The sequence below is a fragment of the Micromesistius poutassou genome (assembly GCF_964030765.1).
Source record: "Micromesistius poutassou genome assembly, chromosome: 15".
Taxonomy (NCBI): Eukaryota; Metazoa; Chordata; class Actinopteri; order Gadiformes; family Gadidae; genus Micromesistius; species Micromesistius poutassou.
In genome coordinates, this window is record NC_140285.1 from 13,639,482 (window position 1) to 13,665,395 (window position 25,914).

Consider the following 25,914-nt stretch of genomic DNA (forward strand, 5'->3'; position numbering starts at 1 on the left):
TTTTAATGAGCTGAAACTAAAGGTCTGTGTGTATGCGTGCGTGTGTGTGTGTGTGTGTGTGTGTGTGTGTGGCTTGTGCGTGTTTGCAAAAGTGTGTTTCTGTTTTTTTGTGAGTTTAAGTGTTTTGACACTGAAAACGCACACACTTTTACACTCGCGCATGAGTACGTGCATGCATGCACACGTGTGTGTGTGTGTGTGTGTGTGTGTGTGAATGTGTATGTACGTGTGTTTGTGTGTGTTTGTGTGTGTGTCTCATTTAATCACCGCATTCTGTGCGATACACTGCAGTCCCTGTGCGAGACAAAGTCTTCCCACCCTTCCACCGCAGTGTGCCGTGTTGATAGCATAGCGCACAAGATGGAGGCAGAGGTGTGTGTGTGCGCACGCCTTGAGCGGAGGAGGAATGCTATTGACAAGTGTTTTGGTTATTTTTAGGCCTTACTCATCCTGAGAGAGATAGATCTGAGACCCAGATCTGAGACGTTGACAATGTCTCTCGCTCTCTCGTCCCCCTCTCTCCCGTCCCCCTCTCTCTCTCCATCTCCCTCTTGTTCTGTTCCACGGTTCGCAAGCCGAGAATCCAAGCCAGTTTCACAATCTTGCTGCATGACCCAACACTCTGCATGACCTCATTGTCTCCGTTTGAGTTCTTTTTATTGAAAGCAAAGAATGCCGTTGTTAAATGTTGTGATTTGTTCTGACATTTCTCCAGCAGTTTAAGTGGATTGCCAATAGACGATGTTATGATACAATGTAATGGTAACTGTCTGCTGTTTGGTTTAAGCAGACTGTGTGAAGATAATGTCTTTCTGGATAACCCATAGTAATGGGAACCATGTTGTAATAATATTGACTCTCTCTTTCTGCTTCTCTAGGTCTTAGTTGAGCTCAAATCCGAGAACCAGAGGCTAAAGGACGAGAACGGCGCTCTAATCCGTGTCATCAGTAAATTGTCCAAGTGAAAGTTTTCTAAACTGTCAATAATCTGAAATTATAATGGGACCGTTTTGCATAAGGAACGTCGAGGAGCCATTTTGGTCCATTCAAGAAGCTCAGCAGGACAATTTCAGTTGGTGATTGGTCAGATTTGAATCATCAAGACCACTTCTTTCCCCCTGGAGTGGCAGCTGTTTCAGTAGTGCCGGAGTAGTTAATTACTTCCTATACTTCACCACTAGGAAGCGACATGTGAATGGAGGTCCACAGCACAAAGCCCAGTCTATTAAGTATTCAGCCATCTGATGCTCATCAAGCCTCATGTATGTATTTATTATGACATAGTGGACCAGGGTCAAAATATATTTGTATTATAAGGGTTTATTCTTCTAAACCACAACCTTGGAATGAGCTAAAGTATAAGAAAAGGCCCAGCTGTTTTTGCTTCATGCTTACCTACCTGACCAACATAACAACCGACATAACATGGGCTTATCCAAAATATATTATTCTTTTGATTTTTGTTTTATTCTAACGATGAAATAATTTAATCCTTTCAGAGTTTTGTTTAAAATTCCACGGTGCAATGGTTTCTGGAGTCCAAGAGGAGCTAGGAAACTGTTGTCATTTGTTGTTCACAAGAACAGATGTTCTTATTTGAATGAAAACTGACGTCTACAGCTTGACCACATATAGGATGTGTGTGTAATCCTATACCATCTGTTTTCATTATGTGTTGTAAATATTATACAATATTCAGTATAATATATAAAAGTTTGAAATATGTATATGAGGACACACAAATTTTCTCACTTTCCTTAATAAACTATTAATGGTTGAAGACATTTTCCTGAATAATTTCCACATTCGACTCGATTTCCACATTTGAAAAATAACAAACAAAATGGCGGCGGCATTTAAACCATTCCCATGAATACGATACAAATAATAAAAACACAACTTTGCACAAGGGATGGTTAATAAAAGGCCTTTATTTCCTATTTGTTTCTTACAGAACTGGTAACACATATGATAAATCTTGTATTAAGTTATTTGGTTCCCTTGATTACGTTATAATAATAATGGTCCCCTAACAGTTTTGTCCACACAAGGGTTCGAGAGAAGGAGGTTCCTGTGAGCCACGTCTTGTGTCCAGTCAAGGGCTAAAGCATGCGATCCACAGTAGGCACAAATACTGACATGAACACACACGCACCACAACACTAGACACGAGTAAAACACCGCTGGGGGGGAGGTGGGGGGACACACACACACAATACCAGGTCCTCCCCACCCGGCCCCCCCGATGCCGAAGAAGAGCGCAGGGGTAGAAAGGAAAAGAATAGTCTTTTGAATGCAACCGTTGTGGTGAGGGGTGGAGGACGACGAGCTGAATGGGGAAGGTTTGGTACCAAGTCCTGCCCGTGGAGCAGTATACAGTGTGTCCATGTTGTAAACATGTAGGCCCGCGTGCTTCACACACTCAGAGGAACACAGCAGTTTTCAATGGGGGCGCGGGGGGGGGGGAAAACTCCAGAGCCAGCTTTGCTATTTAGCACATTGACAATGATATGGATTGGTCTCACGGTAACTACACAAAGACAGAGAGAAAACATGATTCAGTAGGGGCAAAATAAATACAAATAAAACCAACACCTTAGGTTCTACCACTACGGTGTAACCTCGGTGGAAAAAACAGAGAAGAAATTAAAATACAGTCGATTTGAACAGCTATAGTCACACACACACACACACACACACACACAAACATGCTGAAGTACAAATAAACATCTTAAGCGAAAGACAAGACATCTGAAACATTGGAAAGGGGGCGTCCGGATCCGTGTGGGGGATCTGGACGCCCGGTAGGGGTGAGGAGGGTGGTCTACAGAGCTTCAGATGGATTTCCCTTTTTACATCCGATCGAAAGCAAAAACACACAAGACGAAGACACACGTACGGACGTACAATAACCCATAGTTCGCCCTGTGAATGCAAAAATAGCCTACGGCTTCAGATGAGATTGTGCAAGTTACATCTACAGAACTATTGGAAATAAAGTCACTCTGACAGTTTATACTGTGTGTATATATATATGTTTATATTTGCTTATAAATAATGACGATTGGTTTTGGTTCCGACGGATTCATCCATGTCTAAACGGGGGGGGGGGGGGGCGCAGTTGTGTGTCCCACACGCAGACCTGTGTACGGTCAATACTATACACCCCAACGGTCAGCCTGCGCCTGACCGATGAACCAACAACACACAGAGACCCCCGGGCGCAGCCCCCCGTCCACCCGAGGACACGCGGGGCCGTCCCGGGGTCCGGTGGGACTGGGCAGTGCTGAAGCATGTTGAAGGAAGACACCCCTCCTCTTCAATGTGCTCGGAACTAATTACTTCATGACATCTTTTGTGTAATTGTGTTTCCTCTCCTTCTTACGTTATAGCATGGGCTACTGGCAGTATTTTTAAAACATACGTCATCTCCCGGGACATACCCCCCCACCCCCCCCCCCCCTCTGCGTCTATCGATGGTCACAGTCCACCCCAGCAGCCTGGGACACTGAGTGGCCGATATTGCATCCAGAGGTCTGTTCTGCGGTAGTGTGACACAGCAGAGCAGACTGAAAGTGGTCAAATGTCGTTGATGTGGCGTCGAGAGACGACGACAGACGGGCCTGCGCGCTGTCCGCGGCCCCCCCCCCCCCTCGTTTCATTTTCAAAAAGCACAAACACATTTAAGGTCTCACGTCGGCCGCGAAAGTCGGTCGGCCGCTGTTCGTTTTGTCGCGTATCTGGGAAAGTCTTCCTCCGGTGCATAGCTCTATCCCGGTGGAGTTCAGGGTTTGGGAAAGCACGGGTCACCCCCCTGACCAGCGCCTCTGATCGGCAGTACAGATTGTCTGGGCTTCGTTAAAGCGCCTGAACCACGATGGAGGAACACTGTGTGTCTGATGGTACGGAGTCACAAGTTATTTAGTGCTGTGGGGTACATGACCAACTCAGTGGGAGTGACCCAGTTTGAGATCAAGGAAAACCTACGAGTGACCCAGTTCGCCTGACAGATTGCATCCGGCCCTGGAATAGAACAAACTCTCGTATATATATATATATATATCTATATATATATATCTATATAATAATTTTTTTAATTACTAGAACTGTTTTTTTCATAGTTTTTTTTTGAGATTGCGTGATTAACTGATCTATGATTCGTTACTATCAAAAAACAAGGCATATACAATACTAATCACAACACCGTAGAATCAGCTACCTCTAGGGAACAGAAGACACACGGACAGCCTTGAAAGTAGAAAAAGGACACACTCATTCTACCAAACGCACCGCTGTTTCTCAATGCTCGCGTATCCAAATGCGATGTTCCTCCTAATGAGCGAAGACCTCTGAACTGAACGTCGAGGAGAAGAAACACCACCGGCCTAAACGAGACGAGGACGCGATTTTCGTCGGGTTTTCTTTTTTTTCCGTCTGTTTTGAACATAAATCAACTCTAGCTACTCGGCGGAGCTCTAAAGAGTTAGTGCTTGAGTTTTATGGCTTTAGTTTTTATCTTATTTGTATCCGTATACACATACACACATATTGTATCATAAACATCGTAAAAGAGACGTCGCCGTAAAGCGCGGGGGGGGTCGTTGAGAGGAGTAAAAAGGAGCGGGAACGCCACGGGGGGGAGGGGGGGGAGGGCGGCGGAGGAGGAGATACGAAGGGGGGAGGGGGGAGGGGGGAGGGGATTCCAAGCGTGGTGGTTTTCTAGAGCGCCGTGGCGTCACGGTGGGGTGATGGTGGACGCGTCACGCCGGCTGTGTTGCTGCGCTGCACCGTGTCAAACTCAGGACCTTCTGCCCATCCTTACGTAGAGATAAGGCTGTTATCTCAACAACATTTTGGATACCAAAACTATCCACAGGTCTCTCCACATGCCCACTCAAACAAAGCAAAATAAAAGGAGAATGAGGATGAAAAAAATGGAATATTTAAAAAAAACATGTATTTGTAAAGTGGACCAATGTTTGTAACAAGGAAACATTGGCTCACTCACGCAATGTGATAGAAGGGTTAATAATAGTAATAAATGGTACTGTTTCAAATTAAAAGCTTGGAATTACAAGGAGCGGATAGCATGCGGCTACAATTTCATCCTACATGGAGTCACACACAGTACTTGACGACACACTTGCTTTAGAAAGTTCAGGCGTGGAAAGGTTCTTATTAAGTATTAGTAGTCTAATATAGTATATGACATTCTCTCGAGTGACCCCCCATCATGGAAAGAAAACACACAATTTGCTCATTTAGAAAATATACAGTGCATTTTTTTCCCTTCAACGTGTTATTTAAATGACGAATGACACCGATTTTTTTTTACGTACACAAGATATTTTTGCTTTGTCTCTAAAACATGCTCTTATGTACAGTATTTTGTATAAACATGCAGTATTAACGTGTATGAACTATGTATATAGGCAAAACTACACATCGATGGGTGGCTTGATTGCTTGCATGTGGTCTTTTCTTTAGTGTTGTTTCACCAACGGAAAATACGGGTATGAGGAAAGAAATGGTAAACATTTGAAATTAAAATACAGGAAAACATTCAAGATATTCCAAAATCCCCAATCACTTTTGGACGGGCCGACTGCATTCACACCCAGTTCAGTGGCGTGTGAGCTGAACGGTTGTGACACTGGCTGGTGCTCACAGACGGTGATCATTGTAATTCCCACTTCACATTTTGTTAACATCTACTTAAAATCTAATCAATTCACACCGATTTATTTTTGACCAATTTCTCCTCCTCCTTCATTAAATCCAATCCGTTTCATTGGGTCACGTAACTCAAAGTGACTCTCAATTCGCAATTGTATCGCTGGCAAAATATTAGATGTTTCATATAAAAGTCACAAGCCAACACTGGAACCAATTACACTGTGTGAAGTCACTGGGGGGAGGTGAGGGGGGGGAGAGAGCAGCAATAGATTGAATCGTGTCCCCCCTTTCAGCCAGGGAGGACTTTAGTAAATTGAGGCTTCTTGTCTTGACATGCCCACACACAATTCAATCTCACAGCATCTCTTTTACAAAACCACCTTGTTAGGAGCAGTGTCGGCTGCCGCAGAACACAGTAGTGCAATTTAATTCCGCGGTTTGGTAATACATGTGTAAAATACACATAGATCTATGCCTTCCTCGCACTACGGCCGTGCAATCGAGTAAGAAAAGGAAGAAAAAACTAAAGTCTCCATTCATTCGAATTCAAAGGTTGAAATAGACCTAACTAAATAACACAACAAAAACATATGTAATTAAATAAATAATTTCATGGAATATACAATTTTTTCTATCATCAAATCAAACATTATTTTTAAAATAAATAATTAAAGCTCTGATTTTTTTTCTTTCTTTGAGAGATAGACGTTCAACACAACAGTTTTGATTTAAAGTGCTTGAGGAATAAACCTTTTTTTTCCTTTTTCAATTCAATTTAAATAGATAGATGACACTTTATTAATCCACAAACTTCTAATGTACCCCACTGGGCATTAATAAGAGCTCTATTGACTGTATCTATTTAACAAAGAATCAATGAACAATAAATAACACTCACATAAAAACAAACAAAATGAATAAAAATGATGAGGAAAAACACTAATTGGAAGGCGTCCCTGGTAGTTGAAGAATTGCTTATTTTTGTTGCTTGGAAGGCTTGTCTCCTTTATGACTGAAAGACGGTTATAGGGATCTCTGTGAAGTAACACCCATGTAGTGAGTCCATGACCAATGGCAGTAGCACTGAACAAGTGACGTATAGAATCACAGGCGTCGGAGATAGGGCGGAGGTGGAGCAGGTGGTGGTGGGGGTGGGGGTGGTGGTGGTGGCAGGACGGGGACAGGGGGTGGTGGGGGTTGGTGTGTAAGGTGGTAGATTGCGCAACAGGTTTATAAATACCATGTTGTGTTTGTTTGTTGTACCCGGTCTCTAAAGTAGTACCTGCTGTGATGTTATTAGGAGACGTTACGCGTGATGAAGACACAGGCTCTCACACACAGGTTCAGTTTGACACTTTTACATCTCTCTCTCTCTCTCCCCTCACACTCTCTGACGACCCAGCGGTCCGTTCTCCCCTTTCTGTTTTACTAATAAGCGGACGCTATGCTCGAACCGTACAGAAATGGAGCACAAAGTGGTCGTAACATATCGAGAAAGAAAAGTCGAACGACACTGCTCGTCAGGCGGAATCATAAGAACCCGTTTAGAAAAAAAGGCATGGAGTTTCAGATTTCTCTCAGTGTTCCTGAGAAAAAGGGACGGAGGGGGGGAGAGGGGGAGAGGGGGAGGCAGTCAACCAAGGAAAACGGCAGTGTGGTTTCTGTGGGTAACGGGATCTGTGGCTAAAACCCTACTTTGCTACCCAGCTTCTAGGAATGTATTTAAATCATTTTTTTTTTAAACAAACAAACGTAATCATCTAGGATGACGCTTGGCAGGTGAACGGAGTGGCGCGCGGGACGCCGCTGCACGGCCCCGCTTGTGTTGTCCCTCTATCGTATGGCAGTATAAAGCATTATTATTAGAGTCATAACTATTATTAAGCGTTATTCTAAGCAACTGTGTCACTAAAGGGAGGATCGGGGAGGGAGGGGGGGAGGGGGGGGAGGGCGAGGTGGGAGGAGGAGGAGGAGGGAGGAGGGGGGAGGGGGGGGGGACACGATCACGAGTGAATACATGGATTTCTCCCTCCCACCCGTTGGGTGGGGCCCCGGTGGGCCCCCCCTGGTTCCTCATAGGACAGGTCTGGACACTACAACCACAACCCCAATACAAAAATATATCTAAAGGAAAACAACGGAGCATCTGTCCATCGCGTGACTTCTGTCTTCTTCTGCTGTTTTTTGTTTTAGTTTCTCTGTTTTTCTTCATCCTCCTCTTCCTCTTCCTCTTCGTTGTCTTCTACTTTGTCTTTCTTTTTGTGTTTTTGTGTTTTTTTCGTTTTGTCTTTCGTTAGATGGCATGGCTGTATATAGCATGAGATATTACTGGAACACGTAGATCTTTTTTTTTTCTTCTCTCCCACGATGTCAAATGCATGATCTATGCATCGTTTCTTTTTTTGCAATGGCAATGGTTGGGTTAGGGGGGGGAGGGGGAAACAGCAGGGTGGGGGGGGGGATTTTGTTGTATGTGGGTGGGGGGTTTAGTCTGGAGGGGGGGGTAGTTAGGCAAACAGTTGGTACTCAATGTAAGGGTGAGAAAATGGGAGGGAGGAGGACAAAGGGGAGGGGTGAGAGGAGAGGAGGAGGAGCAGGGAAGGGGAGGAGGAGAGAGGAGAGGAGGGGGAGGAGCAGGGGGGGGGGGAGGAGAGAGGAGAGGAGGGGGAGGAGGAGGAGGAGAGGATGGAGGCGCGCTGGAAGTTTTACTTTTTGGCATTGAGCGCGGCGAGGGCGCCGTCCACCTCCTCCTCGGGCTGCAGCGGGTGCCACTGGGCGATGGGGCGGCGCGGGTTGGCCAGCATGTCGGACCAGTGCTTCAGGCCCAGCCCCGTGGACTTGCTGCCCACCCACACCTTACCGATGGCGTCGTTCTTGCCGATCTTGTCGTAGTCGAGCACCGTGATCACGGCTTGGATTTTCTGAGTGGGGGGGAGAGAGAGAGAGAGGGAGGGAGGAAGGGAGAGAGGGAAAGGAAGGGAGAGAGGGAGGGAGAGAGAGAGAGAGAGGGAGAGAGATGGGGAGAGAGAGAGAAAGGGAGGGAGGGAGAGAGCGAGAGGGGGAGAGGGAGAGAGAGAGAGAGAGAAAGGGAGGGAGGGAGAGAGCGAGGGGGAGAGAGAGAGAGAGAGAGAGAGAGAGAGAGAGAGATAGAGAGAGAGAGAGAGAGCGCGAGGGGGAGAGAGAGAGAGAGAGATATGTGATCACGATCGGATGAAAAGCAAATACAGACGCCCTTGAGAAGCACTACACAAATATAGAATGTTTGGCTTCATTTTTGGTCTGTTCTTCTGTGCCGTTTTTTCAATGCACAGGAGAGATAAGAGACACAGGAAAAGTCGGTGGGAGAAGACAGGGAACGGCACGTAGCGCCGTCCCACAGGGGGCATCGAACCCGGGTCACCAGAAGGCGTAGCGCCGGATAGCGCATTAGCACGGTGAGCCACTGAGCTTAGATATGTATTAGTGTAACGGTGTGTAAGGAGCTCAAGTTGCACCCAAGAACCAAGGAAAACACAACACGCACGACGATAAACACGCCCGCTCCACTCCAGGACTTGGCCGCCTCGTGTGTGTGTGTGGGCTAAGCTGCTGGCGCTAATGCTGCTGGAACATGCTCCAGGCTGATGGTGAACTAAAGGGGGGGGGGGGGGCTGTCAGTTCCTCACCAGCATCAGGCCTGCGCACCGTCAGGTACATCAGCACAATAGGCTCACATTCGTCCCATTCCCGACAGAACTTTTTTTTCTCTTTTCCCGTTGGTTACCTGCATCTGTTCCAGAGGAATCTCAAAGCTGAAGGACTCGTTGTAGTAGGGGTTCAGGGTGTTCTTCTTCACCGTCGTCTTCTTCTTCTTCAGACGCTTGCCGTTCTGCAGCAGGTTGATCTTCACGTACGGATCTGGAAATAGAAACACGCCGCCGGGTGAATACACACAAACACACAAAAAAAGGAGAAAAGCTCCATCTATCCCCCACAGCTTAGCGTCCTGATTTAGACACGGCGGTCACACCGCCACGGGCCACCGGGGGGCAGTAGAGGTAATACTGTAACGCGCGTGAGTGTGGACCGTGCCAGTGCTGAAGCGGAACACAACGGACCAAATGGCTGTGCTAACAGATAACAGCGATGGACTGGGTGCACTCTAGCCTGAGGGTTTAAATGCATCTAGTTTCCAAACACATCGTGAGTCGTGCCCGAGCCCTTTGTTTCAATGTATCATTGAACGAGCACACCATAGTACACCTTGTTCCATCAAACAATTCCTTGAATTTCTTTTATATTTTAATGAATAGATATATTTTCCCGCTTGTAGTTGATGGCTGAAGTGCAGCGTTTGAATCAATGTGTTGGCGCATTAAGGCGTATTAACGTATTAAGGTGTCATAAGTACGATAACTGTGATGACGATGATGGGTAAATCGCTCTCGCTCTCTCGTGCTCTCTGTGAGTGTGTGAGGCTTATACCTGACAGTCCTCCCACGTCCATTTTCTTCAAGTTCTTGGCTTCCAGAATACAGATTGTAAGTTTGCCAGCAGTAGGCACGTAACGCAGGGAGATGCAAATGTCACCCAGCTTCTCTGGCTGTGTAACACCAAGAAGAGAGGAGAGAATGGTTAATATAAATTACTCAACAAATAGGCAGAACAAAGGAGAACAATGCACACACCCACACACATATGCATCATGTAATGTATGAATTATATATATAGTCGTAGAGTAAATCAAGCAGCTATAGCTGCCGTGTTTTGTTGCAAAAACCTGGTATTGAATATTAATGTTCTCATTAATCACATTCATAGCGGTTGACATGCCGATGTTAAAAAAATGTTAAAATAAGGTTAAAATAATTACATGTAATCACGTAACGACAAGTCCACCAGGTATTCTTAACATTAAGACAATCAGATACATAATTATGCAATATTTGCAAACAATGTTTCAGCGGGCACAATGGGCTCTGCTTTACAACATCAAAACACACACAGCAAGTAACACAAACACAACAACAAACATAGTAAGAAAACTAGAGCTCTGATGAAGAGCTCCTATAGAACAATTTTCAGTTGGTTTCTGAACGTCATGCAGAGACAGAGACAGAGACAGAGACAGAGAGACAGAGACAGAGAGACAGAGACAGAGAGAGAGACAGAGACAGAGAGAGAGACAGAGACAGAGAGAGAGACAGAGGGAGAGACAGAGACAGAGAGAGAGACAGAGAGACAGAGACAGAGAGACAGAGACAGAGACAGAGAGAGAGACAGAGACAGAGACAGAGACAGAGACAGAGACAGAGACAGAGATAGAGAGAGAGACAGAAACAGAGACAGAAACAGACAGAGACAGAGACAGAGACAGAGACAGAGAGAGAGACAGAGACAGAGACAGAGACAGAAACAGACAGAGACAGAGACAGAGACAGAGACAGAAACAGACAGAGACAGAGACAGAGACAGAGACAGAGACAGAGAGACAGAGAGAGAGACAGAGAGAGAGACAGAGACAGAGAGAGAGACACAGATACAGAGACAGAGACAGAGACGGAGACAGAGAGAGACAGAGAGAGACAGAGACAGAGACAGACAGATAGAGAGAGAGACAGAGACAGAGAGACAGAGAGACAGAGAGAGACAGAGAGAGAGACAGAGAGAGAGACAGAGAGAGAGACAGAGACAGAGACAGAGACAGAGAGAGAGAGACAGAGAGACAGAGACAGAGAGAGAGACAGAGAGAGACAGAGACAGAGAGAGAGACAGAGACAGAGACAGAGACAGAGACAGAGACAGAGAGAGAGACAGACAGAGTGGCCGTCTGACCTCCTCCTGGTCGGCGTTGTCCAGGTCCCTCCACTCCTCGATGGGCTTGGCCAGGTCCAGGGTGTTCATCGGGAACTTGAGTTCCCCGATGACGTCGTGTTTGGAGAAGCGATCAAAGTCGTACACCGACATGACCAGAGTCTTCCCACCCATTTCTTGGAAGGGGATCTGGAAAGAGACAGAGACAAGGCGATACCGCTCACAAACACTTTTCATCGAGAATAAACCGGTGCAATTCAGCCGCTCATACAATCAACAGAATCTGTCATTGTTCCAATGAAAAGTGTATACGCTTAGGAAAAACTGTTAGCCTAGCCTGTGGCTACGCGCGCAGTCTGCCGCCTTTCTGACAAGATTACAATTACCTTGCTTTCTACAAAACGCTGTATCAGCATTCTCCTTTAACCAGATTTTCTGTCAAACTCTCCTTGGCACACGGCTACGCTACATCTGGCTCACTTCATTATTGGCGGCCATTGTCGCCTGTGTCTACTTCCAGTCGCGTCTCATTGTATTATAGTTTGGTCTGGTGGAGCTGGTAATTAAAGGAGGAATGGAGAATCACGGCAGCATCGCTGTAGCTCCAGTTTGATTAATTACTGATTAATTATAAAGATGTAAAAAACATACTTTGTAATACCGTGCCCACCTACAGAACATAACCTATATTCACAACACCATTAATCAGTTCCATCACTGGCAATGGCAACTGCAATATTGTAATAGTGTAAAGCAATTAGAAGAAGGAGAATTACTAACTGTTTCATTTTCAGAGCCATTAAAATAGAATTTGTAACTAATGAGAAGCACTTCTCATAACATTATTTAATGGCACCTCTATTTGTGAAGCTATCACATTGCCATTCTGAAGGCCTTCTAAAGACAAACATTGTTTGTTTCCTACTGAGAAACCAGGCTTACATCCGAGATACCAGTATAATGCTCTCTCAATAGAAAACCAAGGAAAACACAACACACAAGACGATAAACACGCCCGTCTCTCAATAGCCTTTGAAATGCACAGCTAAATAAAAAGCTCTGTAGTTGCCAAAACCAATCCATCCGGAACCGGCCCTCTGCCCTTTCCCTCTAACGAACGGAAACTGCCATTTTGAAAGAATCTCAACAGACATAATGATTGTCGTTACTCCACGGTTGTTTCAAGGGTCACCCCTTGAAGCAGAGAGACTGTCATGAGACAGGGTTTGTTTCACCATACTGATGATGTGTTGCTGCAACAGTAAAGCTCTACGTCTCAGCCACTACACCCCCGCGCATCAAGTGACGAATCGAATCACGGCGGCCGGTCCGACATCCGTGAGCGTGACCTAAACCCCAGGGCTCGGCAGGCGGTGGGCGGCGACCGCCACGACCGCACGCGCTCTCTCTCATCATCATCACCACCACCATCGCCATCATCGCCTCACCTTGAAGACGAAGGTCTCGTTGAAGGTGGGATTCAGGGTCTTCTTGTGGACCTTGGTGTCAAACTTCTTCTTCTTGTCGGGGAGGACAAAGACCTTGACGTAGGGGTCGGACGTGCCGCCGCTGTCCATGGAGAGGAGGTCGGCGGCCTGGAGGATGCCCACGGTGAGCTGGAGCCACAGGGGGGAGGAGGAGCAGGAGCAGTTAGACCAGGGGGGCGGGGGCGGGTGAGCTTAGCCTAATGTTGTCGTGTTGGATTACGCTCAAGGTGGACAGGACGTCAATGCTACATTCATTAGATCAGCATTAGCGTCGAGACAGAGGCGGGGAAGGTGTTGATGAGACAACGTGTGTGTGTGTGTGTCGGAACCGTTTTGATCCTCGAAGAAAGTGAAGGAAAGAGTCTTTTGTCGTACGAGGACAATACATAACGCCGCAAGGAAGTAATGCAATTTACATACTTTGTGCGGCTTTAGTTGTTTGCTACCAAACACCTCATCGAGATCATAGTCAAATATATGATAAATACAATCATTTGACATCATCACGCAGACGCTGTTATCCAACAGACTTCCACACATTCACACACCGACAGCAGGTGAGGGAGGTCTCGCTCAGGGACACCTCGAAACTCAGCTACGAGAAGCCGGGGGATCGAACTCGCAACCTTCCGGTTACAAGTCGTCCCCGCACTACCTCCTGAGCTAAGCCGACCCCCCTGATCTGATTCCCCCCACCGGCCAGGAGCCGTCACCTTGTTCTCCTGGAAGTCGTAGTCGATGGAGTACTGCAGCTTGCCCAGCTTCTCCTTCTCCTTCACCTCCTCCTCCTTCTCGTCGCCGGTCAGCCCGGTCTCCGCGTCGTCGTCGTCCTCGTCATCCTCCTGTTGTTTCTGTGGTGGTGGACCGAGAGTGGGCGAGCGGCAGGAGAGAGAGAGGGAGAGAGAGAGAGAGGGGAGATGGAGTGAGACGCGCGCGGGGGGGGAGGGGGGGAGGGGGGAGGGGGGGAGGGGGGGGGGTTCCTCAGCTGTGTTAGGGGGGGTTGGGGGTCCGAACCGTCACCTCGTCCGTGTTAGTCCCACCACCTACCTGACCCGTACCCCGGTGTAGCCCGGGGGCTGTTAGTGCGCTACTGTTCATCCATGACCCATGTTGCAACCCGACTTGATTTCGCTATTCTCTTGGGAGACACCGTTTGCTGTTTTGTTGTGCTTTATTTTTGTCAAATAATATGACGGGGGGGCTGTGTGCGGACATTAACACACATGTTTTGTGATGACAGGGTGCTTTTTTTTTTTTCCAAAGTAAAGAGTTGAGTTCTGTGTATGTTACATCTACAGTACGACCGAACTGGGAGTCATCGGAGTCATTGACTATTGGTCTGTCATGTGACTGAGAACGAGATCAAAGGTTTCCCAAACGTTTGATAAAATGACCCTGCATTGATCCAAAATGCCCCCGAAACGTCATACATGAGAGGCAAAATGAGCCCTTGTCAAATAAAGGTTTGTTTCGTACCATGGTATGTAGTGACTGAAAGAAATATGAGACCAAGAAATCCTATTAAATCCATCCACATTTTGAACCAAACAAACCAACTGCTACCAGTTCGTTTCCATGTACATATAGTGGCCTTTCTCATGGTAATCAGGCTCGCTCCTGCAAGAGTGAATGATAACTACTGCACTGGAAAGTGAATAATTTAAATACAAATAATTATAGGTTTAAAAATACGGTTCAAATTAAATAATGAGTCACATCGTAATTATGGGTATCTTGAATAATTGTATTTAGATATTGCGTACTTATATTAATTGAATTAATTCCTTTGTTTGTGCAAAATGAACAAATCTGAATGGCATTGTCGATTTCAGTGCAGTATTTAAAACATCTTTAAATAAAACTAATCCAGAATTTGCGGAAAATATGATACGAAAGGGAATTTAGAAAATGAATCAATGAATCAATGAATAAATCAATGTGTTTAAAGGTCAAACCTCTGATGGCCTGTACATCTAAATTAATCATGGTATTTTCTATTTATTTTTTTGTGGATGAGACAACAGAACTATAGTTCAGTAAAATCCTAAATGAACGTAAATATATGTAACCTTGGCTACTAAAAATGTTGCCGTTTCAAACACAACTATGTCTCCCCATAATCACAAATCATTTCACGATTCATAATTAAACAATGACCAAATAAACCATTACAAACGCTGCATTGTAATGTTGTGATGTATGTGTGTTAATATCCCTCTTTGATATCCTGTGCTGTTGACCCAATATCTGTTCAGCTTATGACAAGACAATATTGGTCTATCTTTATCTTATTATCATATCGCGAAGCATAATTCATCTGTTCAGACTGCTGCTGATAAGCTGTTTGCACAGTGTTCACACTTCGGTGATCTTATCCTCGGAAAAATGCATAATTCCAAGAGACAGATTGATGGATAAAGTGTTGGCAGCCAGATAGATAAATAAATGAATTGTTGTGAGGAATCTAATGTATTCAGTCTACCACTATCATTTAGTACATAATTCTAACTGGAGACTGAATATGATCCAAAATGGAAGAGCACCAACGATTTCTCCAATAATTGCTGGCAAAAGAACAAATGCAAGTAACATTGAATTGACACCTCTCCCCTCCAGGAGAGGCCATGACTAGCTGGTTGAAAGTAGTTATCTCTGAGGGACATATCAAAGTATATCTTCAAGCATGAGGTGATGCTAGAAAGATCGTATCGCTGTATGGCCTACTTTCCTATGGCTGTCTTCGTGAAATAACATTGACGTCCTCTTAACATTGGAGCGGTCAGCTACTTACGGCTTAACTGGGAAAGGAATGGGCACACACACACACACACACACAAATTCACACATTAAGCAGAAAACATTCACACTACATGCATCCTCATACACACGTAAGCACACACATGTAAAGTTTATACAGGCATTCGTGCATGCCAAGAATCCCAGACTCTCACACATCTCACACACGTAAACACACACACACACACACACACACACACACACACACAGATAAACACACTCACACACATTAATACTATAAATACCGTCTGTGCCATTCTACATCTCTATGTTGTTAAATGCTTTTCATTCAAGCATGCCAGGCCACAAAATGCATGGGGGGAGGGGGGGTATTTTCTGATCTAAATTTCTGAATAAATTACATTGGAAGTTAGCTCGATATATAGACTATTATTTAACCTCACAAATTGTCCCCTTTCAGGAATACAGGAGTAGAGATGAATGTGCTTTGAGTGAAATGTCCGCATCCACTACTAGAGACCATGCGTTATCAGAGAGCCTCGGGTTCATTCCGGCTCTGGGTGGGGGGGTGCGCCGGTGTCCCCGCGCCCCGCCAGGGGGTACTCCCCGCATTCACGACCCCGGGTGGTGCGGTCACAAGTCGTGCAAAGCCAACGCGCTACGTCGATACGCCTTGGGTTAGCATAGCCAATCAGATCGCCCCCGTGAGTCAGTGGTGTCTCACCTCACACTAGGAAACCCCAGAAAAGGTTGTCTTCAGGGACCCCCCGTACCCTTCAGGGAAGGGGGGTCCTGGTGCCTAACATGTCAGCAGCAGCACGGGTCCACCAGTCAAATAGTTACTCTCAAGTCAAGTTGCGGCCATTCAACGGAACCTACTGCAAGGAGGCGGATGTCGGCGTTTGTCAAGCGTCCCGCCCTCGGTCCGCCACACAACTATGAGCCCGTTTACACACGTCCGCCGTAACACGTTTGTGTGTCCGTCCGTGTGTGTGTGTGTGTGTGTGTGTGTGTGTCTATGTGTGTGCGTGTGTTATTGTGCGTGCGTGCGTGCGCTTGCATGTATGTTTGCGTGCGTGCGTTCACGCCTTGTGTACTAATGAAGTGTGCACTTCATGGAATGAGCCTCGTGTGAAAAAAAAAGAGCTACGTTTAACACGAGTTCACGGTCCAGGCTGTGCTGACCCGAGCAGATGGCTGCGGTGGAAATACGCTCAGAGTCCTGTGTCAGGGAGAGGCGCCCCTGTGGCTTGACAAACGGCCCAACATCGCCGCTTGCACATGCATGTTAGTGATCTCTAGTGAGCTGCTCGGTGCACTCTGCATTCATAGGCAGCATCGAGGGATGAGCTTCACGGTCATTTAGACAAAAGAAACGAAAAACAGACATTTTTTTCTAACATCAGCACCATTTGAACGGTCAAGGCAGAGCGGTTGGTGCGGCATAACAGCTCAGTGGTAAAGAAAGCAGCGTAAATCACTCCCCCAGAGGCTCCTCAAGCACCCACAGCACCTACAAGCTTAGCAAGACTTAACGGAAATAAATAAAAAAAGAAGCCATAGCACTCATTGTCTGCATCACCGCATCGTCATCATCATCATCATCATCATCATCATCCAACCCTCCGAGCCCAGCCCAGCCCCCCCCCCCCCCCACCCCACTGCCCCTCCCACCACCAGCACCCTGGTCACGGCTTACACAGAGTGGCCAGATAATGGGGCAGAGCCGCGTGCTGTCAGACCTACCGTTGGCCGAGACGTCCACCACAGTCAAGATACACGAAAGCACACATAAGACACAAAGCAGGAAGGAAGGAGAGCAGAGAGAAAGGCAGAGGTTGAACTCACAGCAGACACCAAGTAACGATAATCACAGCAAATGGGGTCGCTATCACGATATAAAAGAGGCGCGGGGAAAATGACATGTGTGATGGTATATAAGATAGGCATAGCAAAGATTAGCAGATTAGCCTTTTGGTAAACTGTGCTTAATCGTGCCGATTATGTATCAATAATATGAAAAAATTAGCTGGATTACCAATTATTTAATCATTTGAAATGGTCCATGTCATTTTCCAAGGCCCAAAGCACGAGATACACACATTACATCCAATGACAACAATTACATTCAGGAGCTGTCTCTTAGTTCTGTTGAGAAATGACTCACAGTGTATTACTATGGCCTGTGTGACGTACACAGAGCAAAGTGGCTTAATTAGCCTTCATTATGAAACAAAACTGTTAACGTATCGTAGTGTTACATTCATTATGCACCCTACTATTGAATTCATCATGTATCAAACTGTTACATTAATGTATTGTACTGTTACATTCATAGTGTATTGTACTGTTACAGTCATCATGTATCATACTGTTAAAGTCATCATGTATCGTACTGTTACATTCATAGTGTATCATACTGTTACAGTCATCATGTATCGTACTGTTACAGTCATCATGTATCGTACTGTTACAGTCATCATGTATCGTACTGTTACAGTCATCATGTATCGTACTGTTACAGTCATTACGCCATAGATCAAAGCCTCGCTTATGAGTGTTTAATATATCAATAAAGTTATCGCTATGGTTAGAGACTACAGCACAGACAGAGTCAGCGTCGGGTACGACTGCACTCGTCGTCGTGGCGACAGAACCTACCTCGCCCCCCTTCATGTTCTTCATGCCCAGCTCCCCCTTCCCCTTCTTGCCCTTCTTGTTCTTCTTCTTCTTGCAGCAGCATTTCTTGATGATGCAGAAGCAGCAGGTCAGGATCAACATGGCCGCCACCACCGCAATGGCGATGATCGCCCAGGACGGCACTGGGGGAGGACAGACAGACAGACAGACAGACAGACAGACAGACAGACAGACAATCGATCACAAACAAACAAACAAACAAACAAGAGATTTGCATTAGCTGCATTTTTCACACCAAGCGACGCGCGACGAAGGTGTGACATTTGGCGAGCTAATTATGTACGCTACGTGACGATCAACACATCTAGGAGAAGGTGCTAAGATTGCAATTCGATTGGTTATTAGCTTAGTGGCTGTTAGCAGGGACAAGTCTTGATCAATAAGGAATAAAGACATTATGTGTCTGCCAGCAGAGCCCACAGGGCAGCGGGGAATCTCATTTAGAAATCAGAGCTCGCGGTCACATCGATATAAATCAGCTGAAACCCGACACACACCCGTGCGGACGTCGTTGCTGCGACGACGAAGGCGGCAGAAGACACAGAAGAAGAGCGTCCGGCCCGGCGCTACTCACGTGGGATCTTGTCGATCTCGTTCAGGAACTTGTTCTTGATCTCGTCGAAGGCGTCGTTCTTGCTGACGGACTCGGTGGAGTTGTCGGCCGAGGTGGGGGCGATGGGCTCCAGGGCCACGGTCAGAGCGCTGGCCCCCGTGGGCTCCGGGGCCACCATGGCCGCCGGCTTCTTCTTCAACAGGTTCCACTTGCCCGACATTTAGGCTGCTCCTTTGGTCCCTGCGGACACAGCACAAGAGAAGGTTCCAGATGGTCAGAAACGCAGTCATACCAAAAGGGATATTGTAATTGTTCTTTTTCTGCAGGAAATGTAATACTTTGGCAAAATGTCCTTTCCCAAAACAACTCTGAATGTAGGATAATTACTTAAATAAGGCATATTATTTAAAACGTTAGTTTGTTTGTGAAATACATATGAGGTAGTAGTGGCGTTAGTAACGTACTTATGGGCTGCTTTTGATAACAGTAGCAGTATTAGCAGTCTGATTGGAAGTAGTAATACCATAGATGAAATTAGTAGTAGGGGAATTGGTCGGTAAACATATTAACATCTTGATTTCCTCACAAGAGTTGTGCGAGATGCATTCTGCATTCAAAATGGCTGCCTTCATAAGTGGCATAACAAGCCCACTCATCTCCAGAGCACAAGCATTAGACTGTAGGCAGATCATAACCACTCTGGGAACATAATGGTAATTGTTGGCCAAATTAAAGATCACCATCTGAAAGCGTAAATTAATCCATTAAAAGACATCAGAGATGCAATCCATGCTAGCTCAGAGACGCTCCCTCCTAGGATTCCCCATCACTGTTTACTCAAAACAAGATGGCAAAGCAAATTAAGCAGACATTTGAAAAGAAGAGCAAACAAGCTGTCATGGTTAATTTAACTTCATTATATGGATGACATGTGCTGAATTTATTCCAGTAGTGCTACTGGTTTTCAAATTAAACTGGATTTCTGGCTCATTTATGCACATGAATTGAATGACAACAAGTTATTTTGGATGAGCCTAGATCTTTGTCCTATTTTGCTCAAACATAAGAGCTTGCTGGATTGAGTTGCTTTAGGTGTAAAACATTGTTACAATTGCAACCTATGTTTAGAGCAGAAGAAATTGAGGGTTGGATGATGGTGATGATGAGGACAGCTTTGCCATCAAACAAGGGCCATACTGGGTTGTATAACAGAGAATCGTGAGCGAGATAGCAAACAAATAAATAATACTAGCCGGTGTGCTGGCAGAATGTTCCACCAGGCCGGACCATTGTTCAATCAAAGCCCCTATCAGTTCCAGAAATCAAACTGTGACAAGTGCAGCCGGCCTAGGGCCGGTGTCGACGTGATGACTGATTGGACGAGAGGCAGGCTTCCCCACACAGAGAGAGGGAAGGGAGACGTAGCAGAAGCATAGGGCTGTGTAGAGTGGATTTTATTAAAGCCGTTTGGTGACGATTCGGGCAAAAAAAAAGAAAAGAAAAAAGAAGAAAACTCGTTCCTCAGTTCTCAAGCGGCGATGTTAATGCTTCTATTTTTTGCTCGGTATAAATTATTCACATGGAAGCAGACAGGGCGGATAGAAGAGCTGTTATTATTCAGCTACACATGCGAGTGAGGGCCATCTGGGTTTTATCCAGAGCATAACTCTAATGTGTGTGTGTGTAAAGGTAGATGGTTGTGGTGTGTGTCGACTGCCCACTCCACTGAAACACCCATCAGGGAGGCCCATCCTAGACCGAGAGCAGGTGATGGACCCTCCAACCCCCCACAGAATGATGATATGGAACAAACTCCAACCGGCGGTGCCTTCACACCAACTGTCATCTATTCTGCTGAGAGCTGCATCACACCTTCCGCAGAACCACCTCCACCGTCACCACCACACACACACCTGCCATCAGCTCACCGTATAAATCTCTCTCCGAGATTCGTTCTCTATTTGACACCCCATTCTCTCGCTCTCTCTTTATAACACGCACTCTCTCTCTCCCTCCCTCCTCCTCTCTCCCTCTCCCTCTCTCCCTCTCTCTCTCTCCCTCTCTCTCTCTCTCTCCCTCCCTCCCTCCCTCCCTCTCCCCCTCCCTCTCCTCCTCTCTCCCTCTCCCCCTCCCCCTCTCTCTGTCGTGTCAGCCCCACGCCCGGCCACAAATTAAACGAGCGTTCAAGGGTGTGGCGTTCCAGTCCTTTATCTCCTCCCTGCTCTCGGGTGTCAGCGGGAGCAGTGAGCGGGTCCTCTCCGCTGTACGATAGCCCTGTCGCCCTTGCCCCCTCACAGCCTCTCCACTCAGCCCCTCTCCCTCTTATCGCACGCCCGGTGCATGAGCTACTCTGCAACCGCCGCAGACCGCAGCAAACAGCGTCAATACAAGGGCACAGTATTTATATACGTAGCACATATTTATATAGTTGCACGTACTGGCAACTGTGATGTTTGTTTTCCAAGCACTGAGATAACGAGGTCTCCGTTTAGGAAGGATCAGGCCGCTGCTAAGTACACGTGTACGCACCCTGCACCACCGGGGTCACTGTGATATTACACTCATCCAGGTCCTAGTATCTGGGTTGTGATTATTGTTGAAATCCAAACAGGTGGAGTTCAAACAGGAACTGGCCGGGAGCAAATGTGGCTGCGGGGAAATCAGCAGACGCTTATCGACCACACACACTTTTGGATGCGAATCAAAGGTCCTCTTTTTATCCTCCGGCTCAACCCAACGGTAGCCGCAGGAAACAGAAGTAGGGGAGAGTAAAAGGTAAATGTTTTTGTCTGCCGAAGGCCAAGGCAAAATGAGGGCAAACTGCAAAGGGTGAAATGAGATTGGGTTTCTCTGTGTGTTTTCCTAGAAATATATCTGAGACAGAATACTCAGGTGTTGATTCTCTTGAAGGTAAAGATGGACCCGATGTAAAAGTCTTGGAGACTGGGTAAGCATTATTTTGAAATTGAAGCTAAATTAAACTTAAACTTATTTATGGGAAATAGGTCATTTTATACACAGATTTTCGATAGATCATCAACTTTTTTTCTTTGGTTAAATGTTTGATTTAATGTGAAAGGATGGAAATTGCAGGAAATATTTATTTCAGAAATATACGATCAAGTAAAATATTGGTATGAATCATTCAGTGAAACTACAAATGTTAAGAGGCTGTTGAGACAGGAAGTGGAGACTCAAGAGAGAGTCAATTAGCCCACTTCTCACCCTGACACCAACAGCAAAGTATTTCTCTGCAGACTTTTGAAGTGTGTGTTTAGACTCAAATGTAGACTAAATCAATGGCTGTCAGATCAAATGAAGGCTAACCAAATGCCATCACGTAGGCCTGCGTGTTTGATGCTGGTGGGCTAGGGTGTTAGCCTTGGGGGAGTCTCGACGTTGAAAAATATCTCCAGTATCTAGTTATAAGTTACCCCCGGTAAGAGAGAGAGAGAGAGTTTCTAGTCCTGCAGTCGTTTCATTACAGAGCAACAAGTAGTCTGTACAAGAATTAATTAGCAAACTGCTGCCACAGACAACCGGCTCCTTTGTCTTTCCCTACCGCTCACAACTTGCCTCATCTCCCCTTCACACAGCTGCCTGCTAACGCCCAGTCTATAACCAATTATTTTGTTTGTGTGTGTGTGTGTGGGGGGGGGGGGGGGGTGGGTGGGTGTGTGTGTGTGTGTTATTGAGTGTGTGTGTGTGTGGTCTTGTTTGTGTGTCTGTGTGTGACTGTGTGTGTCTGTGTATGTGTTTGCGTGTGTAATTGAGTTTGTGTGTGTGTGTGGGTGGTATGTCTGTATTTGTGTGTGTGTGTGTGTGTGTGTGTGTGGGTGGTATGTGTGTACTTGTGTGTGTGTTTGTGTGTGTGATTGACTTTGTGTGTGTGTGTGTGGGGGGTGGTATGTGTATGTTTGTGTGTTTGTGTGTGTGCGCGCGTGTGGCCGGTATGTGTGTGTGTGTGTGTGTGCATGCGTGCGTGCGTGTGTGTGTGTGAGAGATAGCGAGGGATGAAGCAGTGAGGGCCACAGAGTGTCCATAAGATCATGATGATGCCTGATTATGTTTTCCTTGCGGTGATAAACTCGACGTGCGCCCTTGTTCCTCATCCTCGCCGCTGTGCACAGTGTTTACCACGCCGCCTCTCAAAAGGCCCGACTTCATACCCACGTGAAATTGGTTGTGAGAGCGTGTGGCTGGAGCTGTTGGCATATTGTTGTGAGCACTGGGGCGGCAAATGAAGCCTCGGGAAGCGGGCGTCGTGAAAGGCTGTCGTGTTCGGGGAGCAGCTAACACCGCGGCGTTCACTGACGGCTGCTTTTGTTGTCTAGTGGCTCCTTCACCACTAACCAGGTCCTGAGAGATACCACGCAGTTCAAACATGACCCCCAAAGAACCTCCCGGCTCCCCTGCGGGCGGCCGCAGTGCACTCAGCTCCTCACTACGATGCCTTTACATATCACCGATGTGTTTTTTCTTTAAAGGTTCACCAGACTACCCTATTGCTAAACAATAAGAGGTGTTGGAGGTGGAGGGAACCTTGTGTTTCATCGGTGGCCGGCCTCGTTCCCCGTGATTCATTAGCCTAACTAACTGTTATATGTTGCGCGGCGATGAGCTACGGGGCTATACGCTTGAAAGTCAAGTCCCATGAGTTATGGGGGGTATTAATCTGGACTAATCTCATTTCCCCTGCCACGTCACGGCGCCCTTGTGCTGGTGACAAATGTTCACACTAATGGAATACTGGCTCCACAACACGCAGGTCACCGCCGGCGACCCCTGACCTCATCCCTTCCTCAATGTTTAGAATCAATAGATTAGAGTTGATTCTTTTGACACCGATAATAATTAATAGTTAACCAAATTAAGAGGCTTGTTTACCACCAATAGATTTTTTTCATTCTTCTCGAGTCTTGTCCTTCTTTGCGTACGGCGGCCTCTCCTTGCATTGCAACTCTCTCTCTATCTCTCCCTTTCTCTACATCTATTGTCTATCTCCCTGCCTGCCTATCTCTCTCTCTCTCTCTCTCTCTCTCTCTCTCTCTCTCTCTCTCTCTCTCTCTCTCTCTCTCTCTCTCTCTCTGTCTTTCTCTCTGTCCATTTGAAGTCCATAGCTGGTACACAGACAGAATGTGAAGTGTTGTGGCTGGAGCGTAATGGGTACGCTGGTGGGATGTGGTCAGAGGTCAAAAGGGTCAAACTGGGGATGGGTGCTTTGGCGTTCAGTTAAACTAGACGTAATGCGTACGGTGACCTGGTGTGTGAACTCTCTGCAGCCCCTTTGCGTGGTGATTCACTCTCTGTGAAATGGGACCAGAGCTCTCTCACAGTCAAGACGGTGACCTCATCTTGGCCGGATTCTATTGACATTACAAAGGGGATGATGAGGCAATGGATGTAGCACACTCATCGACCAACTCGAGATGCTGCCGGAGTGTGCACCGAGCTGAATCCATGTTCAAAGGTTAATTCATGTATTTATGATGATGTATGCATGTATGGTTATAATGTGTGTACTTTACACTAACGGTCCACTTCAACATGTTACCCATTTGACTACGTTGCTTTTGTACCTAAACCTGTGTGTAAGCATTTCTTTTGGTAAACCCTGACATTCAGTTGGTCTGTCGGCGCTCAAACGCTCTGTCAAATGGTCCAAAGTATCAGAAACCAACAAATATCAGTCAAACAACAAACATTGTATGATTGTATCATTAACCTCTGCAAACAGAAGCCCCATTCAAAAATGAATCTATCATTTTGTTTCAAATCACATCCAATCCTTTCTTTCTACAACAGCCACTTTTGGGTTCAGAGTGTTATTCCAAAAACATTGTGAACGACAGCTCGGTACATTAATAACAGTATTGCTCCAATACTATTGTATTTCTGCCGGCTTTCAAAGAACACCATGGCCGCCATCGCTTCAGTGAATGAAAAAAAAAGAAGAAATAACCCAATCACACCAGGCTGCCAGCGCACCTGTCACTGGAGAGGGGCTAAAAGCACACCATTAGAGGAGTCAAAGGGGCCAGATGATCTCATCCAGGAGAAGAATAGGGGCCACCTCAATATCTCTGGCTGAGTGCAGAGACCCTAAGGGCGGTCTGGTGATGGCGGTGGGGGGGGTCCCGTGGGGGTCATTTACAAACCTCCTCTCTTCTTGTGCGGCTGAGGAAACGTCCTTGTCTGCTCTCACCTGCAGCTGATTGTGACTCAGCTATTATCTGGAGAGCGCCCTGATGAGAGGAGGTGGGAGGGGCCGCTGTGTTTTGGATGCAGCCCCCGGAGCTCCAGCGGGGAGCGTTTACAGCCAGCTGATGTACAACCTCCCCCCCCTCTCTCTCTCTCCCCTCTCCCCTCCCCCTCTGTGCACAAACCCGTCTCCCTGGCCCCTGATAGGCCCTTTAATCACTCTGTCGCCACCACCCCCTCCCTGACCTGATCTGCATGGGAGGTAGAGAGGGCTTCTGCGGCAATGCAGATAGGACGTGTTCGTTTGAGATCCTGCCGGTGTCACCATCAAAGCGCTCTCTCTCTCTCTCTCTCTCTCTCTCTCTCTCTCTCTCTCTCTCTCTCTCTCTCTCTCTCTGTCTCTCTCTCTCTATTTCAAAATGAGATAAGATCAATAAAATAAGATCAAAATGGTTTGAAAATATGTGTTGGTTGTTGGTAATAAATGTCATGGCTTGTCATAACAGCATATAAAGGGCTTTTATTAATAAATAAAGAACTCTAAACGATATGAAAGAATACATAAATAAATACATAAATGAATGCAAAATTGAATGATAAATAAGTAAATGCATAACCTTCACTATATCTCACTTTGGATAAAAGCGTCAGCTAAATAAATGTAATGTAGCGCAAAAGGGTCCTCACAAAGGAAAACACAAATACAAAGAATACACACACGTGCGCGCACACACACACACGTCACAC

At 46.3% G+C, this 25,914-nt stretch overlaps 2 protein-coding genes across 4 annotated transcripts in view; one reads left to right on the forward strand and one right to left on the reverse strand.

Moving 5' to 3' along the window:
- Positions 1-1,676, forward strand: part of LOC311359886 (protein phosphatase 1 regulatory subunit 12B-like) — an 8,489-nt gene extending 6,813 nt beyond the window's left edge. The window contains exon 7 of the mRNA XM_084479913.1: positions 879-1,676. Coding sequence (XP_084336039.1) covers positions 879-965 — 87 coding nt within the window. The 3' untranslated portion in view covers positions 966-1,676. The remainder of the gene's footprint in view (positions 1-878) is intronic.
- Positions 1,677-1,943: 267 nt separating this feature from the next.
- The window catches only part of LOC311359293 (synaptotagmin-2-like), a 55,608-nt gene continuing 31,637 nt past the window's right edge, over positions 1,944-25,914 (reverse strand). For 2 of the 3 annotated variants that reach the window (XM_084479286.1, XM_084479285.1), the window contains 8 exons: positions 18,988-19,206; positions 18,375-18,535; positions 13,670-13,807; positions 12,918-13,085; positions 11,491-11,658; positions 10,141-10,258; positions 9,440-9,573; positions 1,944-8,597 (listed from right to left, as the gene is read on the reverse strand). In XM_084479286.1, the coding sequence (XP_084335412.1) occupies positions 8,382-8,597; positions 9,440-9,573; positions 10,141-10,258; positions 11,491-11,658; positions 12,918-13,085; positions 13,670-13,807; positions 18,375-18,535; positions 18,988-19,186 (1,302 nt within the window). In that variant the 5' untranslated portion in view covers positions 19,187-19,206 and the 3' untranslated portion in view covers positions 1,944-8,381. The remainder of the gene's footprint in view (positions 8,598-9,439; positions 9,574-10,140; positions 10,259-11,490; positions 11,659-12,917; positions 13,086-13,669; positions 13,808-18,374; positions 18,536-18,987; positions 19,207-25,914) is intronic. The other variant, XM_084479287.1, reaches the window with a different exon arrangement.